Genomic DNA, 19,301 nt, shown 5'->3' on the forward strand with positions numbered 1-19,301 from the left:
TGACTGGACTAAAGAGAAATGGAGCAGCATTTTGTGGACTGATGAAAGCAAAATTGTTATTTTGGGGTCTAGGGGCCGCAGACAATTTGTCAGACAACCCCCAAACACTGAATTCAAGTCACAGTACAGAGTGAAGCCAGTGAAGCCGGTGGCACAAGTATCATGATATGGGGATGTTTCTCATACTCTGGTGTTGAGTCTATTTATCACATACCAGGGATTATGGATCAGTTTCAATACATCAAAATATTTGAAGAGGTCATGTTGCCTTATGTTGAAGAGGAAATTCCCTTGAAATGGGGGTTTAAACAAGAAAACGACCCCAAACACACTAGTTATAGAGTGACCAGCCTAATACCCGGACCTTAATCCAATAGAAAACTTGTGGTGACATCAAAAATGCTGTTTCTGAGGCAAAAGCAAGAAATGCAGAAGAATTGTGGAATGTAACAGGTTGTTGGAAGTCAGTGGACTCCATGCAACACACACAGTTCTCAGAAACACTGATTATACAACTAAATATTAATTCAGTCATTCAAAGGAAAGCTATATCTTGAAACATTTTCAGTCTATACAGTGAACGTTTGAGTTTGTAGAAAAGAATACAGACACTGCTATTTTTGGAACAGCTTAATATTCCCTTTTCTTCTGTTTCTGTAACGGAATAAGACAAACTTGATACATTTTTCTTCATGTTTTGATTTGGAATAGAATGTGTAGTGTTCCCGATGCATTTGAAGGTATGGAAATAAAAGCTATTACAAGTATGGGACCTGTTATCCAGAATGCTCGGGACCTGAGGTTTGCCGGGTTAACGGATCTTTCCGTAATTTGGATCTTCATACCTTAAGCCTACTAGAAAAACATGTCAACATTAAAAAAAACCCAATAGGCAGATTTTGCTTCCAATTAAAATGAATATTCTATCTTAGTTTGGATCAAGTACAAGGTACTGTTTTATTAATTACAGAGAAAAAATATTTGGATTATTTGGATAAAATAGTCTATGGGAGACGGCCTTTCCGTAATTCGGAGGTTTCTGGATAACGGGGTTTCCAGATAACGGGTCCCATACCTGTATAAGGATTTTTGAGCTTTATTTGCTTATTTTAAAGCTATATAACATGCTTAGTTGTCGTGCTCATCACAGTGAAGTTCTAGACAGATCACCCCTTTTCACTAACAGGGTGTAAAGTGAGAGCAGACTTTTTAAAGCAGGCTGGGGGCAGGAAGCATTTAGAGCATACACAATGTTAAACGGTCATTTAATAAATTCTTTGTAGGTAAAATCTGATGTGTATTGCCCCCTCCCCACACAACAAACACACAAATCCATGGTCTAAAGGAAACAAATTGGCTAATCATATCCGAATGTCCCATTCCCTTTCCGCAACATGTGAGCAATGATGTTAGCCTGATAAAGGAACATGAGAGCCCTGAAAGCTTGCATTGTACTTATCTGTCTAGTTAACCATGCAAAGCAATAACATTTGTGCTACTATTGTCATTTGTCTAAGTAAGGGCTTCCTATGCTAAACACAAATGTAATAAATAGGGCTCATATTCTCCTGGCATTCCCTGACTAATGCACTCAGGTTAAGGGGTTTTTTTTAACCCAGAATTTGTTAAAAAAAAAAAAAACCTATATAGGAACAGAAAGAGTTCTTAGTGGAACTTTTTTGAAACATAAGAGGTATTCACAGGGATGAAGTAACATAAAACAGCTGGGGACCTATTATCCAGAATGCTTGGGACCTGGGGTTTTCCAGGTAATGGATCTTTTCATAATTTGGATCTTTGTTCTTAAAGGCTACTAGAAAATCATGTAAAAATTACATAAATCCAATAGGCTGGTGTTTAATTAAATTTTAGTTTGGATCAAGTACAAGGTACTGTTTTATTATTACAGAGAAAAAGGAAATTTGTATTATTTGGATAAAATGGAGTTTACGGGACACAGCCTTTCCGTAATTCGAAGCTTTCTGGATTATGGGTTTCTGGATAACGGATCCCATACCTGTACTATAAAAACTCATGTAGCCAACGCTTGGATCATACAGCAGGCTCACTCCAGCTGATGAATAAGGTGGGTTTTTTTGGTATTGAACGGACATTCAGACAACACACTTATGAATCTGATGTACATGATTAACAGGTGTAATATTGTACTCAACTCCAGGTAAACAGTGTGATAATGCCGGCTTGGCCCCTCCAGAATCAGTTGACATTTTAGTGGCACATGTACAGGTGGCCTTCCTATCACCTGACTCATATCTTGACCAGATTATATATTGGGCCTAGGGTTCACACCTTTTCTGGAAAAAAAATACTGGCCTTTCTATATTCTTGCCGTTTTTCCCTGTTAATAACATTGGCATCAAGCATTGTTTTTACCGGCCAGGCCGGCAAAATACTGGCCAGATGGCAACCCTAATTGGGCCGGTCAGATAAATTCGTCAGATGATCACTGACTCAGTGCTCAGACTACAGCAGTGATCCCCAAACCCTTGGATGTTGGTTTCAGTGGCCTCTTTTGTGCTTCTTTTTGAATTCCAGGCTAGGAGGCAAAAATTTTGGTTGCATAAAAACCAGGTGTACTGCCAAACAGTTGTGGCTGCCAATCCACAAAGGTTCTACCAAACAGCCAATCACAGACCTTATTTGGCAGTCCCAGTGACTTTTTTTCATGCTTGTGTTGCTCTCCAACTATTTTTACAGTTGAATGTGGCTCATGGGTAAAAAAAAGGTTGGGGACCCCTTGGCTACAGGCTACAGAACACAGCAGCCAAAATCTGTAGTTTTCCTGTTACCCCGGTGGGCCAGTCCGGGAAGCGGGCTTGTTTGTGGGAGTAGGATTGCCACCTTTTCTGAAAAAATATACTGACCTTTTGATATATTTATCTTTTTAGTAACTTGTGCCCCTGCACAATTGGTAACCTTTGCAGATTAATGGGCCCCAGGCATTGCAGCAGAGCGAAGGTCCTGTATTTAGGGTTGCCATCTGGCTGGTACAAATGATGCTTGATGCCAGCAATAGTAACTAGGGAGAAAGATAAAAATGGCACCCCATTTGCTATACAGAAAGGCACTCGGGCGACTGCCGCTGTTTTCAAGCATGGCAGACAGGCAGCAAAATACAATGGCCCCCTCCGCTGAATGATAAGTGCAATATTATTATGTATTTTTAGTTTCGCCAACACAGTGCACAGCGCTTTACAATAAATGGGTTCATAGGATGAATATACAGAATTACATACATAGAGACCAGGTGCAAAGGTGAAGAGGGCAGTGCACAAAAGCTTCTAAGCTCGCAGCTGAGGTGATTATTGCCAACCCAACTGCCGCTCAGTAGCAAAATGCTGGACATTACCCAGAGTGCCACTGTCCAAACTCTAACACTGACTTTCACAACTTCAGCAAAGGGAATTGGCCGTCACAAAGCTCACACTTAGTAGGAAAAATTAGGGCCGGCTAGACCTGTAAAATACCAGCCGGGTTGCCACCTTTTCTAGAAAAAAATACCGGCATTCCTATATATTTATCTTTTTAACCTATTAATAATATTGAGAACAACCATAATTTTTACTGGCAAGGCCGGTAAAATACCGGCTAGGTGGCAACCCTACCTATGAGGCCAAAATACATATACAATTTCAATAAATATTAGTAAAGCAATTCAACCTCTAGACATTTTGGTGGCCAGCAGATTTTTGCCCCAAAATTGTCTAAGAATTGAGGAAAGTTAAAATAACTGAGCCCAAAATATGGTAACTTTCAACTTCTACACAAGTCAGTCTCATTGCATGCTGGGTATTGTAGTCTTACATTAAACTTAGCAGTCGGCAAATTGTTAAACAAAAACTACATTACCCTGCATTCATCGGGTGACGCAGGCTTGGCACATTAGGGCAAGAAAAAACTTCGGCTGGTTTCCAAAGTAAAAACCAGCCAAAGACCCGAAAAGTAGCCCAAATCCGCACCTTGGCTATAGAAGAAACTACGCATAGAGTCTGGAGGCCATTTATACGCTGCTGTTGCTCAATTAGCACTATTATTTAACTCCACAAATAAAAGAAACTACATTTCCCAGAGATCTCCGCGTCATCCACGCCCACAGCCGGCGCAGTGAGTCAGAGGGCGGGGCTTCGTGTCAGATTCGGGCTGCCGCTGCCCCCAGCACAGTGTGCTACGCCGGCTCTCAAACAACATGGCGCTGAAAAGGATCCAGAAGGTGAGAGAGGCAAAATGGGAAAAGCGGGTTGGGGGAGGAGGGAAATGCCGCGCTTCACCGCGGGAAGCACCGACAATTAAGCTACTCGGCTACCGAGCGTAGTAGTAGCTTGCGGAGCGTTAGGTTAGCACTGGGCGGGACAGAATTAAAATCGGCCGCTTGATTGGACCGTAAAGCCGAACCAAGGGCAGCGCGGAGCATCTGCGAGATAATGAGCACTTCGTGTGGCTACAGCGCATGTGCTGGCAGGGATAAAGGCCTCGCCCCCAAAGCATAAGCAAGTTGTACGCATACGTGATAGTGCTTGGTATGTCGTGATGGATGATTATACGCATGCGTGGTAAGGAAGCGTCGCTTCTGTTTCCACTGCGCATGTGCTGTGAGTGACAGCTGCAAATAGCAGCCCCTCCTCCTCTTACTATAGCTCTTGCCAGAAAGGGATCCACGGGCCAGCTGCTGTGGCCGACCTTAAATGGATAGAGGGGACAGTGCAGGGGGTGGGGGTATCAGGCCATAAGTGCACAGAGTGGCTGCAGCTAATATAGACATATACGTGTTTTATAGCTCTCCTCACTCCTGCCATCACTACTGACAGGCTTCTGCTTTCATGAGGAAATCTCAGTCCTTGTTTATCCGTTATACATTGTCAGTGGCATGTTTCATCGTAAATTATGTTTATTCATCCCTTTTTGTTCCCTGGTTCTCACTCTTGAAACAATGTAGCAGAGACTAGGATTCAAACTAGGCCCTGACTGTTTAAGTACACAAAGTACACAAAGGCCCAAATATCCTCGCACAGGCTCAGTATAAAGCACTGGTCTTCAGCATTTTCCATTTATCAGAGCTTGGGCAGTTCTTCCCTGACAAAACATTTTAAAATAGGGATGCACCGAATCCACTATTTTGGATTCAGCCGAACCCCAGAATCCTTCACGAAAGGTTTCGGTAGAACACCGAACCTAATCCAAATCCTAATTTGCATTTTTTACTTACTTGTTTTGTGACAAAAAGTCATGCGAATTCCCTCCCCATCCCCTAATTTGCATATGCAAATCCTGGATTCGGTGCATCCCTACTGTAGGGTAGGACTACACGGACATTTTCGGCACGATCCGACGCGCTGCCACAAAACGCATACGGCGGAAATAAGATAAGAGATAGAAATGTCGGATGAAGTCGAAGCGTTGATCCAATGCGACACGACTGTCGGATGCTGACAGCGTCTGCATCCAACAGTCGTGTCGGATCAAAGGATCATTTCTATCTCTTACCTTATTTCCGTCGCATGCGTTTTGTCTCAGAGCGACGGACCACACCGAAAACGTCCGTGTAGTCCTACCCTTAAAAGCACTGAACATTTTTTTTAATGACTGTATATTGCAAAGTTACAATCACACTTTATTTTGTTATGCAACAAATGGGTTTTTGGTGACCATCACGTTTAATATGAGATGAGGATAGGAGAATAATGTCTGTACAGGATCCCAAGCAAACTCTTCTTACCCTTTTATTAAACCCCTAGTGAAGTCATTTGTTATGCAGGGTTGAGCTGTATGCTCCATATACTATTAGTTGTATGCTCCTTTTTAACCTTCTCCTTGCCATGGGTTAGTTATGCTTTGTTCAAATACAAAATTCCTCAGCACACCACTTACTTGATTTTCAAGAGTGCATACACTTGCTGGCTGCATCAGAAACCAAATAGTATCCAGTGACTTTGTATGGAAGGAGCACACCTATGGCCAATGCCTTTTCAATCCATTTATTGCAGCTGAAAAAACAGCACGAGCTTTCGGGGGATACCATTGCATTGCATCTGAGGAAGGGGGTTTCCCCCGAAAGCTTATGCTGTTTTTTCCGCTGCAGTAAATGGATTGAAAAGGCATTGGCCATAGGTGTGCTCCTTCCATGCAAAGTCATTAGTTATACTTTGTGCTTTGCTAGGAATTGTAAGTACTGTGTATTAGTCAGGCTGCCACTTACCGGTATGCTGAATATGGGGTATCTTATGTCGCTGGTGAGTAATGGGTTTAAGGGGTGGTTCACGGTTAAGTTTTAGTATGTCATAGAATGGCTTATTCTACACAGCTTTTCAATTGGCCTTCATGTTTACCGTTTTTAAATTATTTTCTGCCTTCTGACTCTTTCCATCTTTCAAATATCTAATAACTAGTATCTAAAATACAAATGTGCTGTAAAGTTACAAAAGTATTGTTATTGCTACTGTTTGTTACTCGTCTTTCTGTTTCGACCCTCTCCTATTTGTAGTCTAGTCTCTTATTCGAATCAGTGCATGGTTGCTAGGGTAATTTGGGCCCTAGCAACCAGATTGCTAAAAATTGCAAACTGGAGAGCTGCTGAACAAAATGCTAAACAATCCAAAATGCAAGAATAATAAAAAATGAAAACCCATTGCAAATTGTCTTAAAAGCTCACTCTCTGCATCATACTAAAAGTTAATTCAAAAAGTGAACCCCTTTAAAAGATGTTAGCTTTCCACTGACTGATTATATTAGTCCGTTGTTCTTTGTCATTCATAATAATAATAATAATAAAAAAAAAACATTTTAAATTTTGCCCAGAAGGTTCCCTTTAAATTCTGTCATGTCCTTACATATAATTTGGTCACGTAAATGAGCTGCAGGGCCTGTGTGCTGCTCTCTAGTGTTTTTTTTGCTAGAGTTAGCCCCTCTCTGCACTGCCATTGAGGAATGTGCTGATAATCAGCATTAGAGGCTGCTGGAATATTTCCAGAAGGCAGTGGTTGTCAGTGACAGAATTATAGGCACACGCCATAGGTTGTAACAGCTGAGCTGGGATGTCAGGCGTACATCAGTTTCAGTATTTGCAGATTAAAGGGGCCTATCTTACAATAGTGGGAGAAAAAATGCCAGAGGAGCAAATTAAATATTGTTCCTTATTTGCATTTGGTGTCCTGCTACGTCTGTCCGATTCAGAATCACATGTAACTGGATTTTGATGATACATTTTAGTAAAATTCATCTGTGTGTGATTTAAAGGAGATGTAAACCATTTAAAACAAATAAATGTAAAATCCAATGGCATAACTAGTTATTACTGGGCCCCACAGCAAATTATTTTTCAGGCCCCCAAAATGTCTAGATGTTGACCTGTTTTACCAATATTTACTGCAATTCTATACGAATTAGGGCCTCATGGGGCCCCTATACCTCCTGGGCCCCCCTGCAACTGCAGGGTCTGCTTCATCTGTAGTTACACCCCTGATAAAATCGCTAGATTGCTCTTCTAAGCAATTTACATTTATTATTTTCTAGTTTTCATGGTATTACCTGTTTTTAAACTTCAAATATAATGAATTTGAAACAGAATTGGGATTCAAAATAGGCCCTGCCGTTCCTAATACATAGAGGCCCAAAAAGCTCCCACCAGCCCACTTAAGGGTAAGGCCAGACGAGGAGATTCGGGGAGATTTTGTCGCCTGGCGACTTATCGCCACGTCTTTTGCGCGACTATCTCCCCAAACTGCCTCAGCGTCTTTTCCCCATAGGCTACAGCGCAAAATCGCCTGCGCTAATGCACACGCGGCGATGCGTTTGCAATAGTCGCCCAATGTTGCCTCAGTGAGGCAACTTTGGGCGACTATTGAAAACGCATCGCCGCGTGTGCATTAGCGCAGGCGACTTTTCATTCTAGCCTATGGGGAAAAAACGCTGAGGCAGTTCGGGGAGATAGTCGCGCAAAAGACGTGGCGATAAATCGCCAGGCGACAAAATCTCCCCGAATCTCCTCGTCTGGCCTTACCCTAATAGTCACTTTCTATGACATCTTACAGCAGCCCCTCTGGCATTTGGCCAACTGACTACAGTCTTGTGACATGGCTCTTCTTAGAGCTGACCAGACAAAGCGTTAGATGACTTTTCTCTGCTCAACTCAAGTTCATTTTTCACTTCACAAGACTTCCCTGTTCTTGCTGAAAGAATTTGGCCAGTTTGTCGAAAAAGTGATTGGAATGAGCTGTTAGTTGATCTGTGTATGCTACTTCTATTCGTTTTCTTAATGTTTTATTTACAAACGAATATGGTTTAATTTCTAAATAGGTGGATATATGTTGTGTCCACCACTGTTGTTCATTGCTTTGCAAACTCAAAAACAATGTACCAAAAAAAAAAAATTAGCACTTAATCAACAGTGTTTAGTTTCCCATATGTCTCCTATGTAAATATAAGTTCAAGAAGAGGATTTATGTTCCTTTAGCCTTAGGTGAGACCAGTGTCAGCCTAGCCCACTGTGATACCAGCAAAACCTTTTGCTTCTAACTATTTGGCCTATTCATCATCATTCCCTATTCCAAGAGGCTAACTATAGAAAAGAATAGAGAGCAACACAAACTGGCAAAGTTCCTGATGGTGCATATTATGGTCTGCGATTCACTATTGGTAATGGCGAAGAACCTTGTTTTTATGCAACCAAAACTTCAAGCCACCAGTGGGGGCAATATACAATGGATTGGTGAGCAACATGTTGTTTAAGAGTCACTGCTTGGGGATTACTGGATTACAGACTGTAGAAAAACTAGAAGAATAAAGAGATTGGTTGAGGAGAAAAACTATTATGATTATTATAGATATGATCTAGTAACATTAAACCACCAAAAAGAGAAGAGGCACAGGATATAGGATATAAATTTTGTTGATCACTCACCACGTAGAACAGGTGGTCCAGGTACAGCCAACTCAGACCCTCATTTTAGGGTCAGTCCACACAAGCAGATTTAGGGAGATTAGTTGCCCCAGCGGCAAATCGCCTCTTTTTCGGGACGACAATCTTCCCGAACTGCCTTCTCCCTGCTCTCCGCCGGCTAAAATAAAAATCTCCTGCGACAATTCACACGCGACACTTCGTTTTCGGAAGTCACCCGAAGTCTCCTTGTGAGGCATCTTAGGGCGACTTCGGAAAGTGAAGTGCCGCGTGTGCATTTCCGCATGCGATTCATTTTAGCCGGCAGAAGGCAGTTCGGGGAGATTGTCGCCCCGAAGAAGAGGCTATTTGTTTCCGGTGCGACTAATCTCCCCGAATCTGCTCATGTGGCCTGACCCTTAGGAATCGGATAAACCAGCAACATATGATAAAAGGGGGTGTTGGCCACTTAAAGAAATTCCACAAGGGCTGCCAAAAGTGAAGTTAAAAATATAATGAGCTTGGGGGGCCACGAAACGCATAGGGCCAGTGGAGAAATTGTTCCTATGATCTAAGATTCTCTTGTGGGCTCCTTGCCTCCCAGTCTACACTGGGTCAGAAGCGGCTTTTGGTGTTCTGGCTATAATAGGGGAGAAGTTATTACTGATGATCCTGCCTGTTCTTTATGTTTCTGGATGAACCAGGAGCTGATGGATTTGCAGAGGGATCCTCCAGCACAGTGTTCCGCTGGTCCCGTAGGAGAGGATTGTAAGTATAGAGTCAATGGGATCTCTTTAAAAACCCTAAGGGTACACACCAATGGTGTTTATCATCCAACTGCAGTCTGGTCGGGGAGTTTCTGTAGCTGCCATGCAGGGAACCCAGGACCCATAGTTATGGATTGCATGATTCCATAACTCAGAGGGTACCTGTGGATGATGTAGGTTGGAGATGTAGAAGGCTAAAATTCTTTTGCCTCTTTTCAACTGTGGCTCCGGATTGCACCGCGTCTAAAGTGGATGGATGATAAGCACCCCCTGGTATGTACCCAAAGTCATCAGATAACCTGTCAAGCAGCACATATATCATTGTCAGTTTATCTGGAATTCACTTTCATAACTGATACAATATTTGCTGTGATACTTTAACACCTTTATTAGAGTGGTGTCTCTTGCAAGGCATCACATTGCTACAGTTAATATTTTCTCCAAACCAACACTACTCCATGTAACATTACATTTGGTTTCTTTTTGGCACAAGTGAAACCTTTTAATTAATCATCATTTTCAAAATCCTCCACTAAACCAAATCTGAACCCTAATTTGTGTATTAAAGTGGAAAAACAAAAATCCATTGTCTTTGATAAAAAATGTATTATGCTTCGTTTATTTTTATTGTTTAGTTTTATAATGCCAACACATTTTTCAGGGATGTGCTGATGTTCTACATTTTTGGACAGATCTTAAAGCCACATGACTTTAAGGGTTTTAAAGGATAAGAAAACCTTTAAAATAAGTGAATTTAAAATTGATGATTCAATTTTCATTATTCATTTTGTTTTTAATCCAAGACATTAAGGTTTATATGTACTGCTAATATGAATGAATTTTGTTCATTCATATGAAGTTATCAGGAGAAAGAGGCTGCTCTGATGTTCTTCTGCTTGGGAAAGGTTTCTATTTTTTATCTAAGCAGAAGAACATCAGATCATCCTTTTTCTTTCTCCTGACAACTTCCTTGAGAAGAAGGTGGCGCTGTTGTAACAAAATTAATTCATATTAGCAGCACATATATACCTTAATATCTTGGAATAAAACAAAATAAATAACGAATGTACATTGCAAAATTACTGAGAATAGCACAATCATCAATTTTACATTCACTTGTTTTAAAGGTTTACTTATCCTTTAATTCCTGCAGAAAGTTCTCCGATTTCGCCAAATACTGTACTCCATGCATCCCTGCTTTTTACAGGTAGCAAGATATTGTCTCACTTGGTAACTGACATTGCAATTCACCATTTGTGCTGTGTTTATTGGACTACAATAGCTTGAAAAATATCTGTCATGTCTGTTTCTCTTTCTGTTGCAGTGTTCCATTGGCAGGCGACCATTATGGGTCCTGTAAGTACCTCTCATGCTTCAGCCGCCAGCTGTTTCTACAATTCCTCTTTTTCTTCCACCTTCCACACCAACTTTTCCCAGAAATTTAGATAGTGTCTAAAAATAACAGTAGATAACAGATCTATGTTTTAAAGGAATTGATCAGTGTAAAAATAAAAACTGGGTAAATAGATGTAATGTATAAAGGCTGGAGTGACTGGATGTCGAAAAGAACAGAACACTACTTCCTGCTTTGCAGCTCTCTTGGTTTCCACTGATTGGTTACCAGTCAGTAACAATCAGTGACTTTAGGGGGGAGACAGGTCATAATTTTTTGTTTTTAAATCTGAGCTGCATGCTAAGGACCGATTGCAAACTCACCGAACAGTTATGTCCCATGTGCCCCCCCCTTAAAGTCGCTGACTAACTCAGAGTTAGAGAGCTGAAAAGCAGGAAGTTGTATTCTGGTTATTATGTTAGACATGGAGTCACTCCAGCCTATATAGATTACATTTTTGGCTAAATATATTTAAAAGATGTTTTATTTTTCACAGCCTATCTATTTACCCAGTTTTTATTTTACACTGAACTGTTCCTTTAAGCATGTACCCTATGTACCCTTTTGGGGTTAGTCCCAGTTCTGTACAGCCGGATTCATAAATATTTGTGCAACTGCTGAGATGTTTTCTACAGCATGCAATAGAACCTTGTAATTTTCATTATTGAGGAAAGTATTCTGTTGCAGCATATGGAGAATGCATTAGCAATATGGCTATGCACAGTGATGTGTTTTGCCATTTTATAATCAATGGGTAGATAAACACTACTGATAAACAGATTTGTTCCTCTAACACGGTCAGTAAATGCCTGCTATGATAACTTATTTGATATAAAGTGATATTTGCATACCTGTAATCATGGGGGAATGTATTACATTTATACCATGCGTAATAATGTGGAATACTATTGTGCCTATACCAAATGCAAATCACAAGATGGCTATGTGCTGGTGTTTGAAATTACAATTATTTGAGCTGTAAAACTACAACTGCTTTTATTACTTTAACTGTATAAGCACAACTGACAATTAAAGGAGAGCAAAACCCTATATCACTAGGGCAGTGATCCCCAACCAGTAGCTCGTGAGCAACATGTTGCTCTCCAAACTCTTGGATGTTGCTCACATTGTCCTCAAAGCAGGTGCTTATTTTTGCATTCCAAGATTGGAAGAAAGTTTTAATTGCATAAAAACTAAGTATAGTGCCAAGTAGAGCCTCCTGTAAGCTGCCAATCCACATAGGGGCAACCAAATAGCCAATCACAGCCATTATTTGGCACCCCAAGGGACTTTTTCATGCTTGTGTTGCTCCCCAACTCTTTTTACATTTGAATGTGGCTCACAGGTAAAAAAGGTCGGGGACCACTGCACTAGGGTGTGCCAATCTGTTGAGCAACCCAAAGTAACTATAATTGCTAATATTCATCATGTACCATTGCTTCCCTACTTTAAAAATGCACCAGCATGTCCCTGGGTGGGCATGCCATTGGGGATTACTGTATTGTGTATGTGCCAAGCTTTTTTATTTTTATTTTTTTTAGGGAACTTTCACGAAAATGAAAATTTAATATAAACTTCCTCATACTGAAGTAAAAAACTTTCTAAATACAATCAATTAAATATTCTGCATTGTTTTTGAAATAATCAAGTTTATCTTCACTATTCCTCTCTCAGTATCTGTTTCTCTTCAGTCTTTCTTCTTGCAGCAGTTTGGTTTCAGATAATCACTGACCTTTAGATCCAATATATCTTATAGGTGGCTCACTCAAGCTCACTCAAATAACTGATTCCAGTACAAACAAAATCTAACAAAATAACTGCCTTTTGCAGAAATCCTTCATGTAGAGAGACATGATGTCTGGTTTTAATAGAGTGAGCTCTAATGCATCTTCTAGACAAAAGGAACCCCCTATAAGATATATTGGATCATCTGACCCAACTCCTGAATGAAGACAGAATGAGGAGAAACAGGTGCTGAGAGAGGGATAGTGAAGATAAACTTGATTATTTCAGAAACGTTAAAGACTTTTTAATTGAGTGTATTTAGGATGTTTCTTATTTCAGTATGATGAAGCTAATATTACATTTTATTTTTTGCAATAGTTCCCTTTTAAAGAAAAAGAGTGCTGGCCTGATGTAGGAGGTTAGCAATTATACCCCCCCGGGGTTTCTTCTCCTTTATTTACAGCTCCTGTTATTTAATGGAAAGCACCCTAGTTAACGCAAACAGGGCATGACAGCTTGACAGCAAACATTTCTGAGCAGAAATACACCTGTTAATGCTCCGTGATTGTCAATCAAGGACAGTGTTGTTTTGACTGTTGCTGTTTTCCACCAGATGATGTCAGAATGCCTCATGTGCCGTTAGCCATATTCTCACATCAAGTCATGGTCATCCCCTGTTTAATACTTTCACAGTTATCATTTTCTTTCCCATAACACTCTCTTTTTTCCCCCCCCACAGAATGACAGTCCTTTCCAAGGTGGAGTTTTCTTCCTCACAATTCACTTCCCTACAGATTACCCCTTTAAACCTCCCAAGGTAAGTCTGATAGAGAAGTTTGGTAAGCGACTCCATGCCGTCATCATTGAAACCCAGGGGAGCTGCACCAGTAGCGATCCTAGAGGGGGGCGGGCCCTGGTGCGTGACGTGCAGCCGGTCCCCGCCCCCTCCGTACGGCCACATTTGGCCGCATTTGTTAGTGGCACATGGACTGCCGGGGGCCCTGAGGGGGTGCGGGCCCTGGCCCGCTCGCACCCCCTGCTCCCCCGGTAGTTCCGCCACTGAGCTGCACCACAGAGGCGAGCGGAGAAACTCTGTTCAGGTTGCACCACCCAACATGTTACCAGGGGCAGCAAAAGGCCCCTCCTGATAACTTATAAGAGCCGAAATTCCGCTTTAAAACCACAAATGCACTCTCTGCACTAGCATTGTCTACCTACAGTGGAATCCTTAGTACAGTCCTACCCTCTGCTTTTTCACAGGTGGCGTTTACAACGAAGATTTATCACCCTAATATAAACAGCAATGGAAGCATCTGCCTGGATATACTACGGAGCCAGTGGTCACCAGCCCTGACTGTGTCCAAAGGTTAGTGGAGGTTTATTTACAAATGAGAGAAAAATTGTCGTTATAGTTCCTGAGGGTTGTCACACAGTGGTGGTCGTAAGGTTTGGCTAGCAATGATCCAATTTGATGTTTATGAATGTTGGACCTCCCTGATTTTGTTCGAGTTACAGTACTAAGGAAATAAAAGCCAAAGCTCTACACTAACATGTGACTTTGTTCTCCAGTTCTGCTATCCATCTGTTCATTACTCTGTGACCCAAACCCAGATGATCCTCTGGTGCCAGAGATTGCTCACACGTATAAAGCAGACCGGGAGAAGTAAGTACAAATTACTACCATGTATATTATGTGGCCAAAAGTATGTGGAAATCCCATCTAATTAATGGAATTGGCCACAACCATTATTGCCCGCACAGTTGCCAAAACAAGAAATACAGATTATTCAGAGAAATTAGCAATGAAAAGGATATTTCCTAATAGAACGCACATTCCATGCGACTGTTATCTCAGGCAGCGGTTTTACAGTGTAAATATGTTACATTAAAGGCACCCTTTTTAAAGTTTACTGAATAGGGCGTATGCTGAACATATTTTTTGCCTATTGCTTTAATTAAGAAATACAGTTTTTTTTCTGTGGACTAGAAACAAATTGTGTAAAATCCAGGAAAATGTAAAATAAGGGAAATGTATTATGCATAATATATAGGTGGGACCACAGAAAACAACAATGTAAAATGAGGGAAAACTTAAAATCAGGGGATGTAAAATTGAGGTTTCACTGTATGTATTTTTTTTTTCTCATTTGCACTGAACAGGGGGAAAGAGTAATTTAAAATTAGTTACATTCTAATTTTTGTTCTCATAAGCATGGTGAAAGAAAATGAGCAGTTCACTGCAGAGCCCTCTGTATAAACAACCCCCAAGCTGCTGCCTTTGTTATGCATATGTTTGTGTAACAACTATGTAGTCTTCGGTTAGGCAGCGTAATAGTGCATTAAGTTAGACATCTGAGGTGTGATAGGCTTCATTTCTGGGACATAGGAAAAGCAGCCAGTATAGTTTTTACAAATACTTGCACTATGTAGCAGTGGCAAGGAAGTGCTATGTGCTGTATGTAGGTGAGCAGCACTGATCTCCTATTACGTAGGCATGTTGTTAGATTTATTTTTAGGAACATGTATTGAGACACACCACAGAAATAACACTAAGAGCTAAGTGTGAATGGCAAACAGTTTACAAACAGAGTTTGTCATTTACACTTTGCCAGCGGCTCTTTTTGGCAGGTCCCTTTCTAGCTGTCAAATGCCCCAAATGGGGAAAAATCAGGTTACTAAGGGGATTCTACTTTTTTATCCTATTAATGGTTTCTTGTGTAAGGACTACATTTACTACAGTTCCCAAGGGCCAATTGCAGGTGTGAAAATAAAGGGAACCTCTATTTAGAAAAAGTGGTACTTTTTCTCTTGTTGTACATACGTTTGGAAACAAGTACAATTTGTATTGCATGTGGGGAGTCGGTTTTTAATATTTACTATATGATGTGTACTTTACATACAATGAAGCCTGACTGCTTGCATTTACTCTCCTGCAGGTACAACAGACTAGCAAGAGAATGGACACAGAAATATGCAATGTAATGATGCTCCCTTAATAGCTCAGCCAGACTTACAGACTGGAGAGGGGAGAGAGCCTCAGATAGAGGCCAGGCCCTCCCTCATCCCCCTTAAAATCATCTTGTGCCAACATGCTCCTCGCAATGTTTTTATATCAACTCCGAACCAAAAATAAAAACCCAGAAACTCCAAGGATTAGCCCCACAACACACCTCCCCTGACCTGGCTGAGAATCAATCCTACCCCCTCTTTCTTTGAAAATCTGCTGCTGTGATATCACTCTGCCTCCATGTGTTTATTTTTTTCACCTCCCTCCCATCTTGCAAAGCCTTTGTCCTGCTTTGCACTGTGAAGCCCTCCCTTGGATCTTGTGCAAGAAGCTCATATCACTTTACCTACTTTAAATAACTCAGGACACCAGATGTTGAATTAGGTTGGGTCCCAGGAACCCAACCCTGTTTTTTTCTTCGACTGTCTCCCACATCAGAATGACATGGTTGGAAACTTCCATTGGAGGAAGGAGAGAGAGACATATTGCACCTTTGGAAAGTAGCGTGGGAGTGTCTGTGTCAAGGCCCTCGAGGATTCCTTTCCAGGGAAAAGTACATCTTGAATGCATTATCTGCCATAGTACCATCCCAAGAGCAAAGGAGTCTGGGAAAAACATGGCACAGCTTTTAAACCAGCTCACAACACTCAATGCTGTTTTTAATCGTTACACTCCCTAAATGTGTGACACACATTATTAATGTACAATATTTCTGCCGACAGCTATATCCTGAAAGCCATCACTGTCCAGAGAATCCTTTTACGTGTGTAGGTGATCAGTACCTATTAGCAGTATATGTGCTCCTTAACATTTCAACATCATGGCTGCCTAATCCAGCTGCCATCTTTTTTATTTAATTCTATAGTTAATACTAACTCATTGCATGTCTTTCTTTTTGTGTGTGATACCTGAGACAAGTCATCCACCTTCACTCTCAGGCAGGGCTCTAGCATTTGAGGCATCCGTTTACTCCCCCTTAACATCATTTCATGGAGGAACTTGTTACAGGCTGTGCAAGTGTTGCATGCTTGCTGTTCCTACCTGCTGTGCAATGTACTACAGGTATGAGAAAAGTTTTAAGAGCCTGCCCTGTGACCTTCTCCCTGTCCCAGCCTACCTCATTCTGAATACTGGGACAAATTGCACCAGGCTTTGCACTGCTGTGCAAATGTGGGGATTCCACTCTACTGAATGCTTCTTTATATTAAGAAACCCATTGCCCCCCCCATAAGGATTCTGAGCCTCCAAAAATAAGCATCACTGTGTCAGCATCTCTGCCTTCTGTATAATGACGCAGAGTGCCTGAAGAATAGTATAGAACATTTTGCTGAATGAACTAACTTGCTGCACTGGCTAAGTTCCTATTTGACACAAAATGTCTTTTTCCGATGATATTCCTCAGAGGCAGGTTTTTAGGGGTCCTCTAGATTAAATTAAAATAATTTATTAGAATGCGTCCTGCTGTCTCAAGCTGTGCATGATCATACTCTGCATCACTATACAAAGCAGCAGTCGGTGTTACTTTTCAGTGCCGGGCCAAATCTAAGGGGCGGTGACAATTATCCATGATTTGATGGTGATAAGTAGGGCCTCCACTTGTGGCCTTTGTGCATCACCACTCCCTGATCCAGCAAGGGAGCTGAAACAATAGAAAGCCAAACAAATGGGTAAGGCAGCTAGATATGGTGCATGTGTAGCACCCCTCCTCTGTTGCACCTAAGCCATGTGCCTCTTCTGCCTACACCTAGTTCTAGCCCATTATTTTTTACCTGTTTTTTAATGATTACCCAAGTCCCATTTACAGTTGGGAATCCTTCAAGCTAAAAAGTTTGCCTGTAAGTGACTTGTGCTTCCTCCCAACCCAAAGCTTCCTGTTATAATAATAGAGGTGCATGTGGATTATAATGCCTTGTGCACACTACAGACTAAGGCTCAAGGCACACATTGCATCTTTTGAGCCTTGCATTGCTGCCTGTGATTGACCATAATTAAACTGTACCTAACACTACTGCTCCAAGTGCATTTCAACCCTATATGCACATTCTGACAAAAAATCTAGTGATGTCTGAAAGATTTCCATTAAAGTCAATGACCGTCAGCATGACGATAAACACACTGCTACATGTGCTATGAGCCTAATGATCTGTGAATCTCATTTTAATCATCAACTCTTAAGCTCTTATCTGATGTCATGCTTGGTAAATACTATACTCACATCTACAGTGAAGGTTATTTATAAACACTGCACAAATTTGCACCTGGGCAGTAACCCATGGCAACCAATCGGATGATTGCTTCCAGCGCTCAAAATACAGCTGGCTGAAAAAAAGCTAATCACTGGTTGCTATGGGTTACTGCCCATGGGCAAATTTACCCAGTGTTTATAAATGAGCCCCAGTGTCTTTAGTTTAAAAACGTTCAGCCCAATGTATTGGTTGAGTAAAAAAAATCTATGAAGAAATCCTCTACATCTAAAGGATACATAAACCTTAAAAAAAACTGAATGTAAAATTGCTCAGAATGTTTTTCTAAGTACTTTTGACATTTTCAGAGCTATTTATTTTTTATTTACTAGCTGCTGGTCAGTTCCTGTATCTGTACAGGCAAAGAAGACAATCAAAGGATATTTTTTTTAGAAGGAAAGCAGAGACGTTTTCTGATGTTGCTCTGCTCAGGAAGGAAATGGGAAAGGACATCTGATCTCTTTTCTAAGCAGAATAACATCAGAACACTTCTCTGTTTTCCTTCTGAAGGTATATCTCTTTGACTGTACATTTTACAAGAACTGACAGGCAGGTGGCGCTGTTGTTACAAAATTCATTGTATTGGCAGTTAATAAACCCTCAAATAGCCCTAAAACATAACAATAATTATAAAAGTGCTTACAAAAGCATCATGAAAAACTCTGCATTAATATTTAAGGTCTACTTATAAGGAATACGATGACAATTTTCAGTAGTTCCACAAAATGAAAGATATTTGAAAGTGCATGTGCTGTTTCCTAAAGGAAGTCCGTTTTCCAGACAGGTCAGTGCGTGTTGTGTGGCTAATGGGTTTGTAAGAAGCGATAAATACTCTGTTTTTACACATTTGCCTTTGTCACTTCCTGTTCTGCAAAGCAGCACAAGTAGAACTTGCTCTGAGCCAAGCTGTTCTGAACAACAACAACCCCTGCCATTGTGGGAATGTAGGGAATAGTATCTGGAAGTTACAATCAACTGTGAGATGCAGCTTCAACAAGCACATACAACTTCAAATCTCTTGTCCAAGCAGTATCTTCCTTCAGCATTGTATAATATATGTATGTATAGATCTGTTTGTAGATATATTTAAATATTTGTGAATGCTTTTAAAATCCTGTTACACATTGGAGCACATAAGCCCTTTTTAAGATAAAGGTCAACAGTTACTATATCATAGCCAAGTAGGGCGTTTAATGCATTGATGGCTACCAGTTTGTGCAGTTTGCCAAGATCAGATCTGCTTATCCCTATTGTCTCTCAGGGAATGCTCTGACAG

General features: G+C 40.9%; 1 protein-coding gene across 1 annotated transcript; it reads left to right on the forward strand.

The window, feature by feature from the left end:
• Nucleotides 1–4,076: 4,076 nt before the first annotated feature.
• Nucleotides 4,077–18,864, forward strand: ube2d4.S (ubiquitin conjugating enzyme E2D 4 (putative) S homeolog). Its single transcript, XM_018255106.2, has 7 exons — nt 4,077–4,231; nt 9,595–9,658; nt 10,982–11,013; nt 13,515–13,592; nt 14,036–14,141; nt 14,345–14,438; nt 15,712–18,864. The coding sequence occupies exons 1-7, from the start codon at nt 4,208–4,210 to the stop codon at nt 15,755–15,757; spliced, it is 444 nt and encodes a 147-aa protein (XP_018110595.1). The 5' UTR covers nt 4,077–4,207; the 3' UTR covers nt 15,758–18,864.
• Nucleotides 18,865–19,301: the final 437 nt, after the last annotated feature.

The sequence above is a fragment of the Xenopus laevis genome, chromosome 3S (genome assembly GCF_017654675.1).
Source record: "Xenopus laevis strain J_2021 chromosome 3S, Xenopus_laevis_v10.1, whole genome shotgun sequence".
In the NCBI taxonomy this organism is placed as follows: Eukaryota; Metazoa; Chordata; class Amphibia; order Anura; family Pipidae; genus Xenopus; species Xenopus laevis.

Excerpts from the sequence above, each read along its gene's own strand:
- ube2d4.S (XM_018255106.2), top strand. The coding sequence starts at position 4,208 with ATGGCGCTGAAAAGGATCCAGAAG. Across the intron at positions 9,659-10,981 it reads TGGTCCCGTAGGAGAGGATT|TGTTCCATTGGCAGGCGACC; the intron begins GTAAGTATAGAG and ends TTTCTGTTGCAG. Across the intron at positions 13,593-14,035 it reads ACCCCTTTAAACCTCCCAAG|GTGGCGTTTACAACGAAGAT; the intron begins GTAAGTCTGATA and ends GCTTTTTCACAG.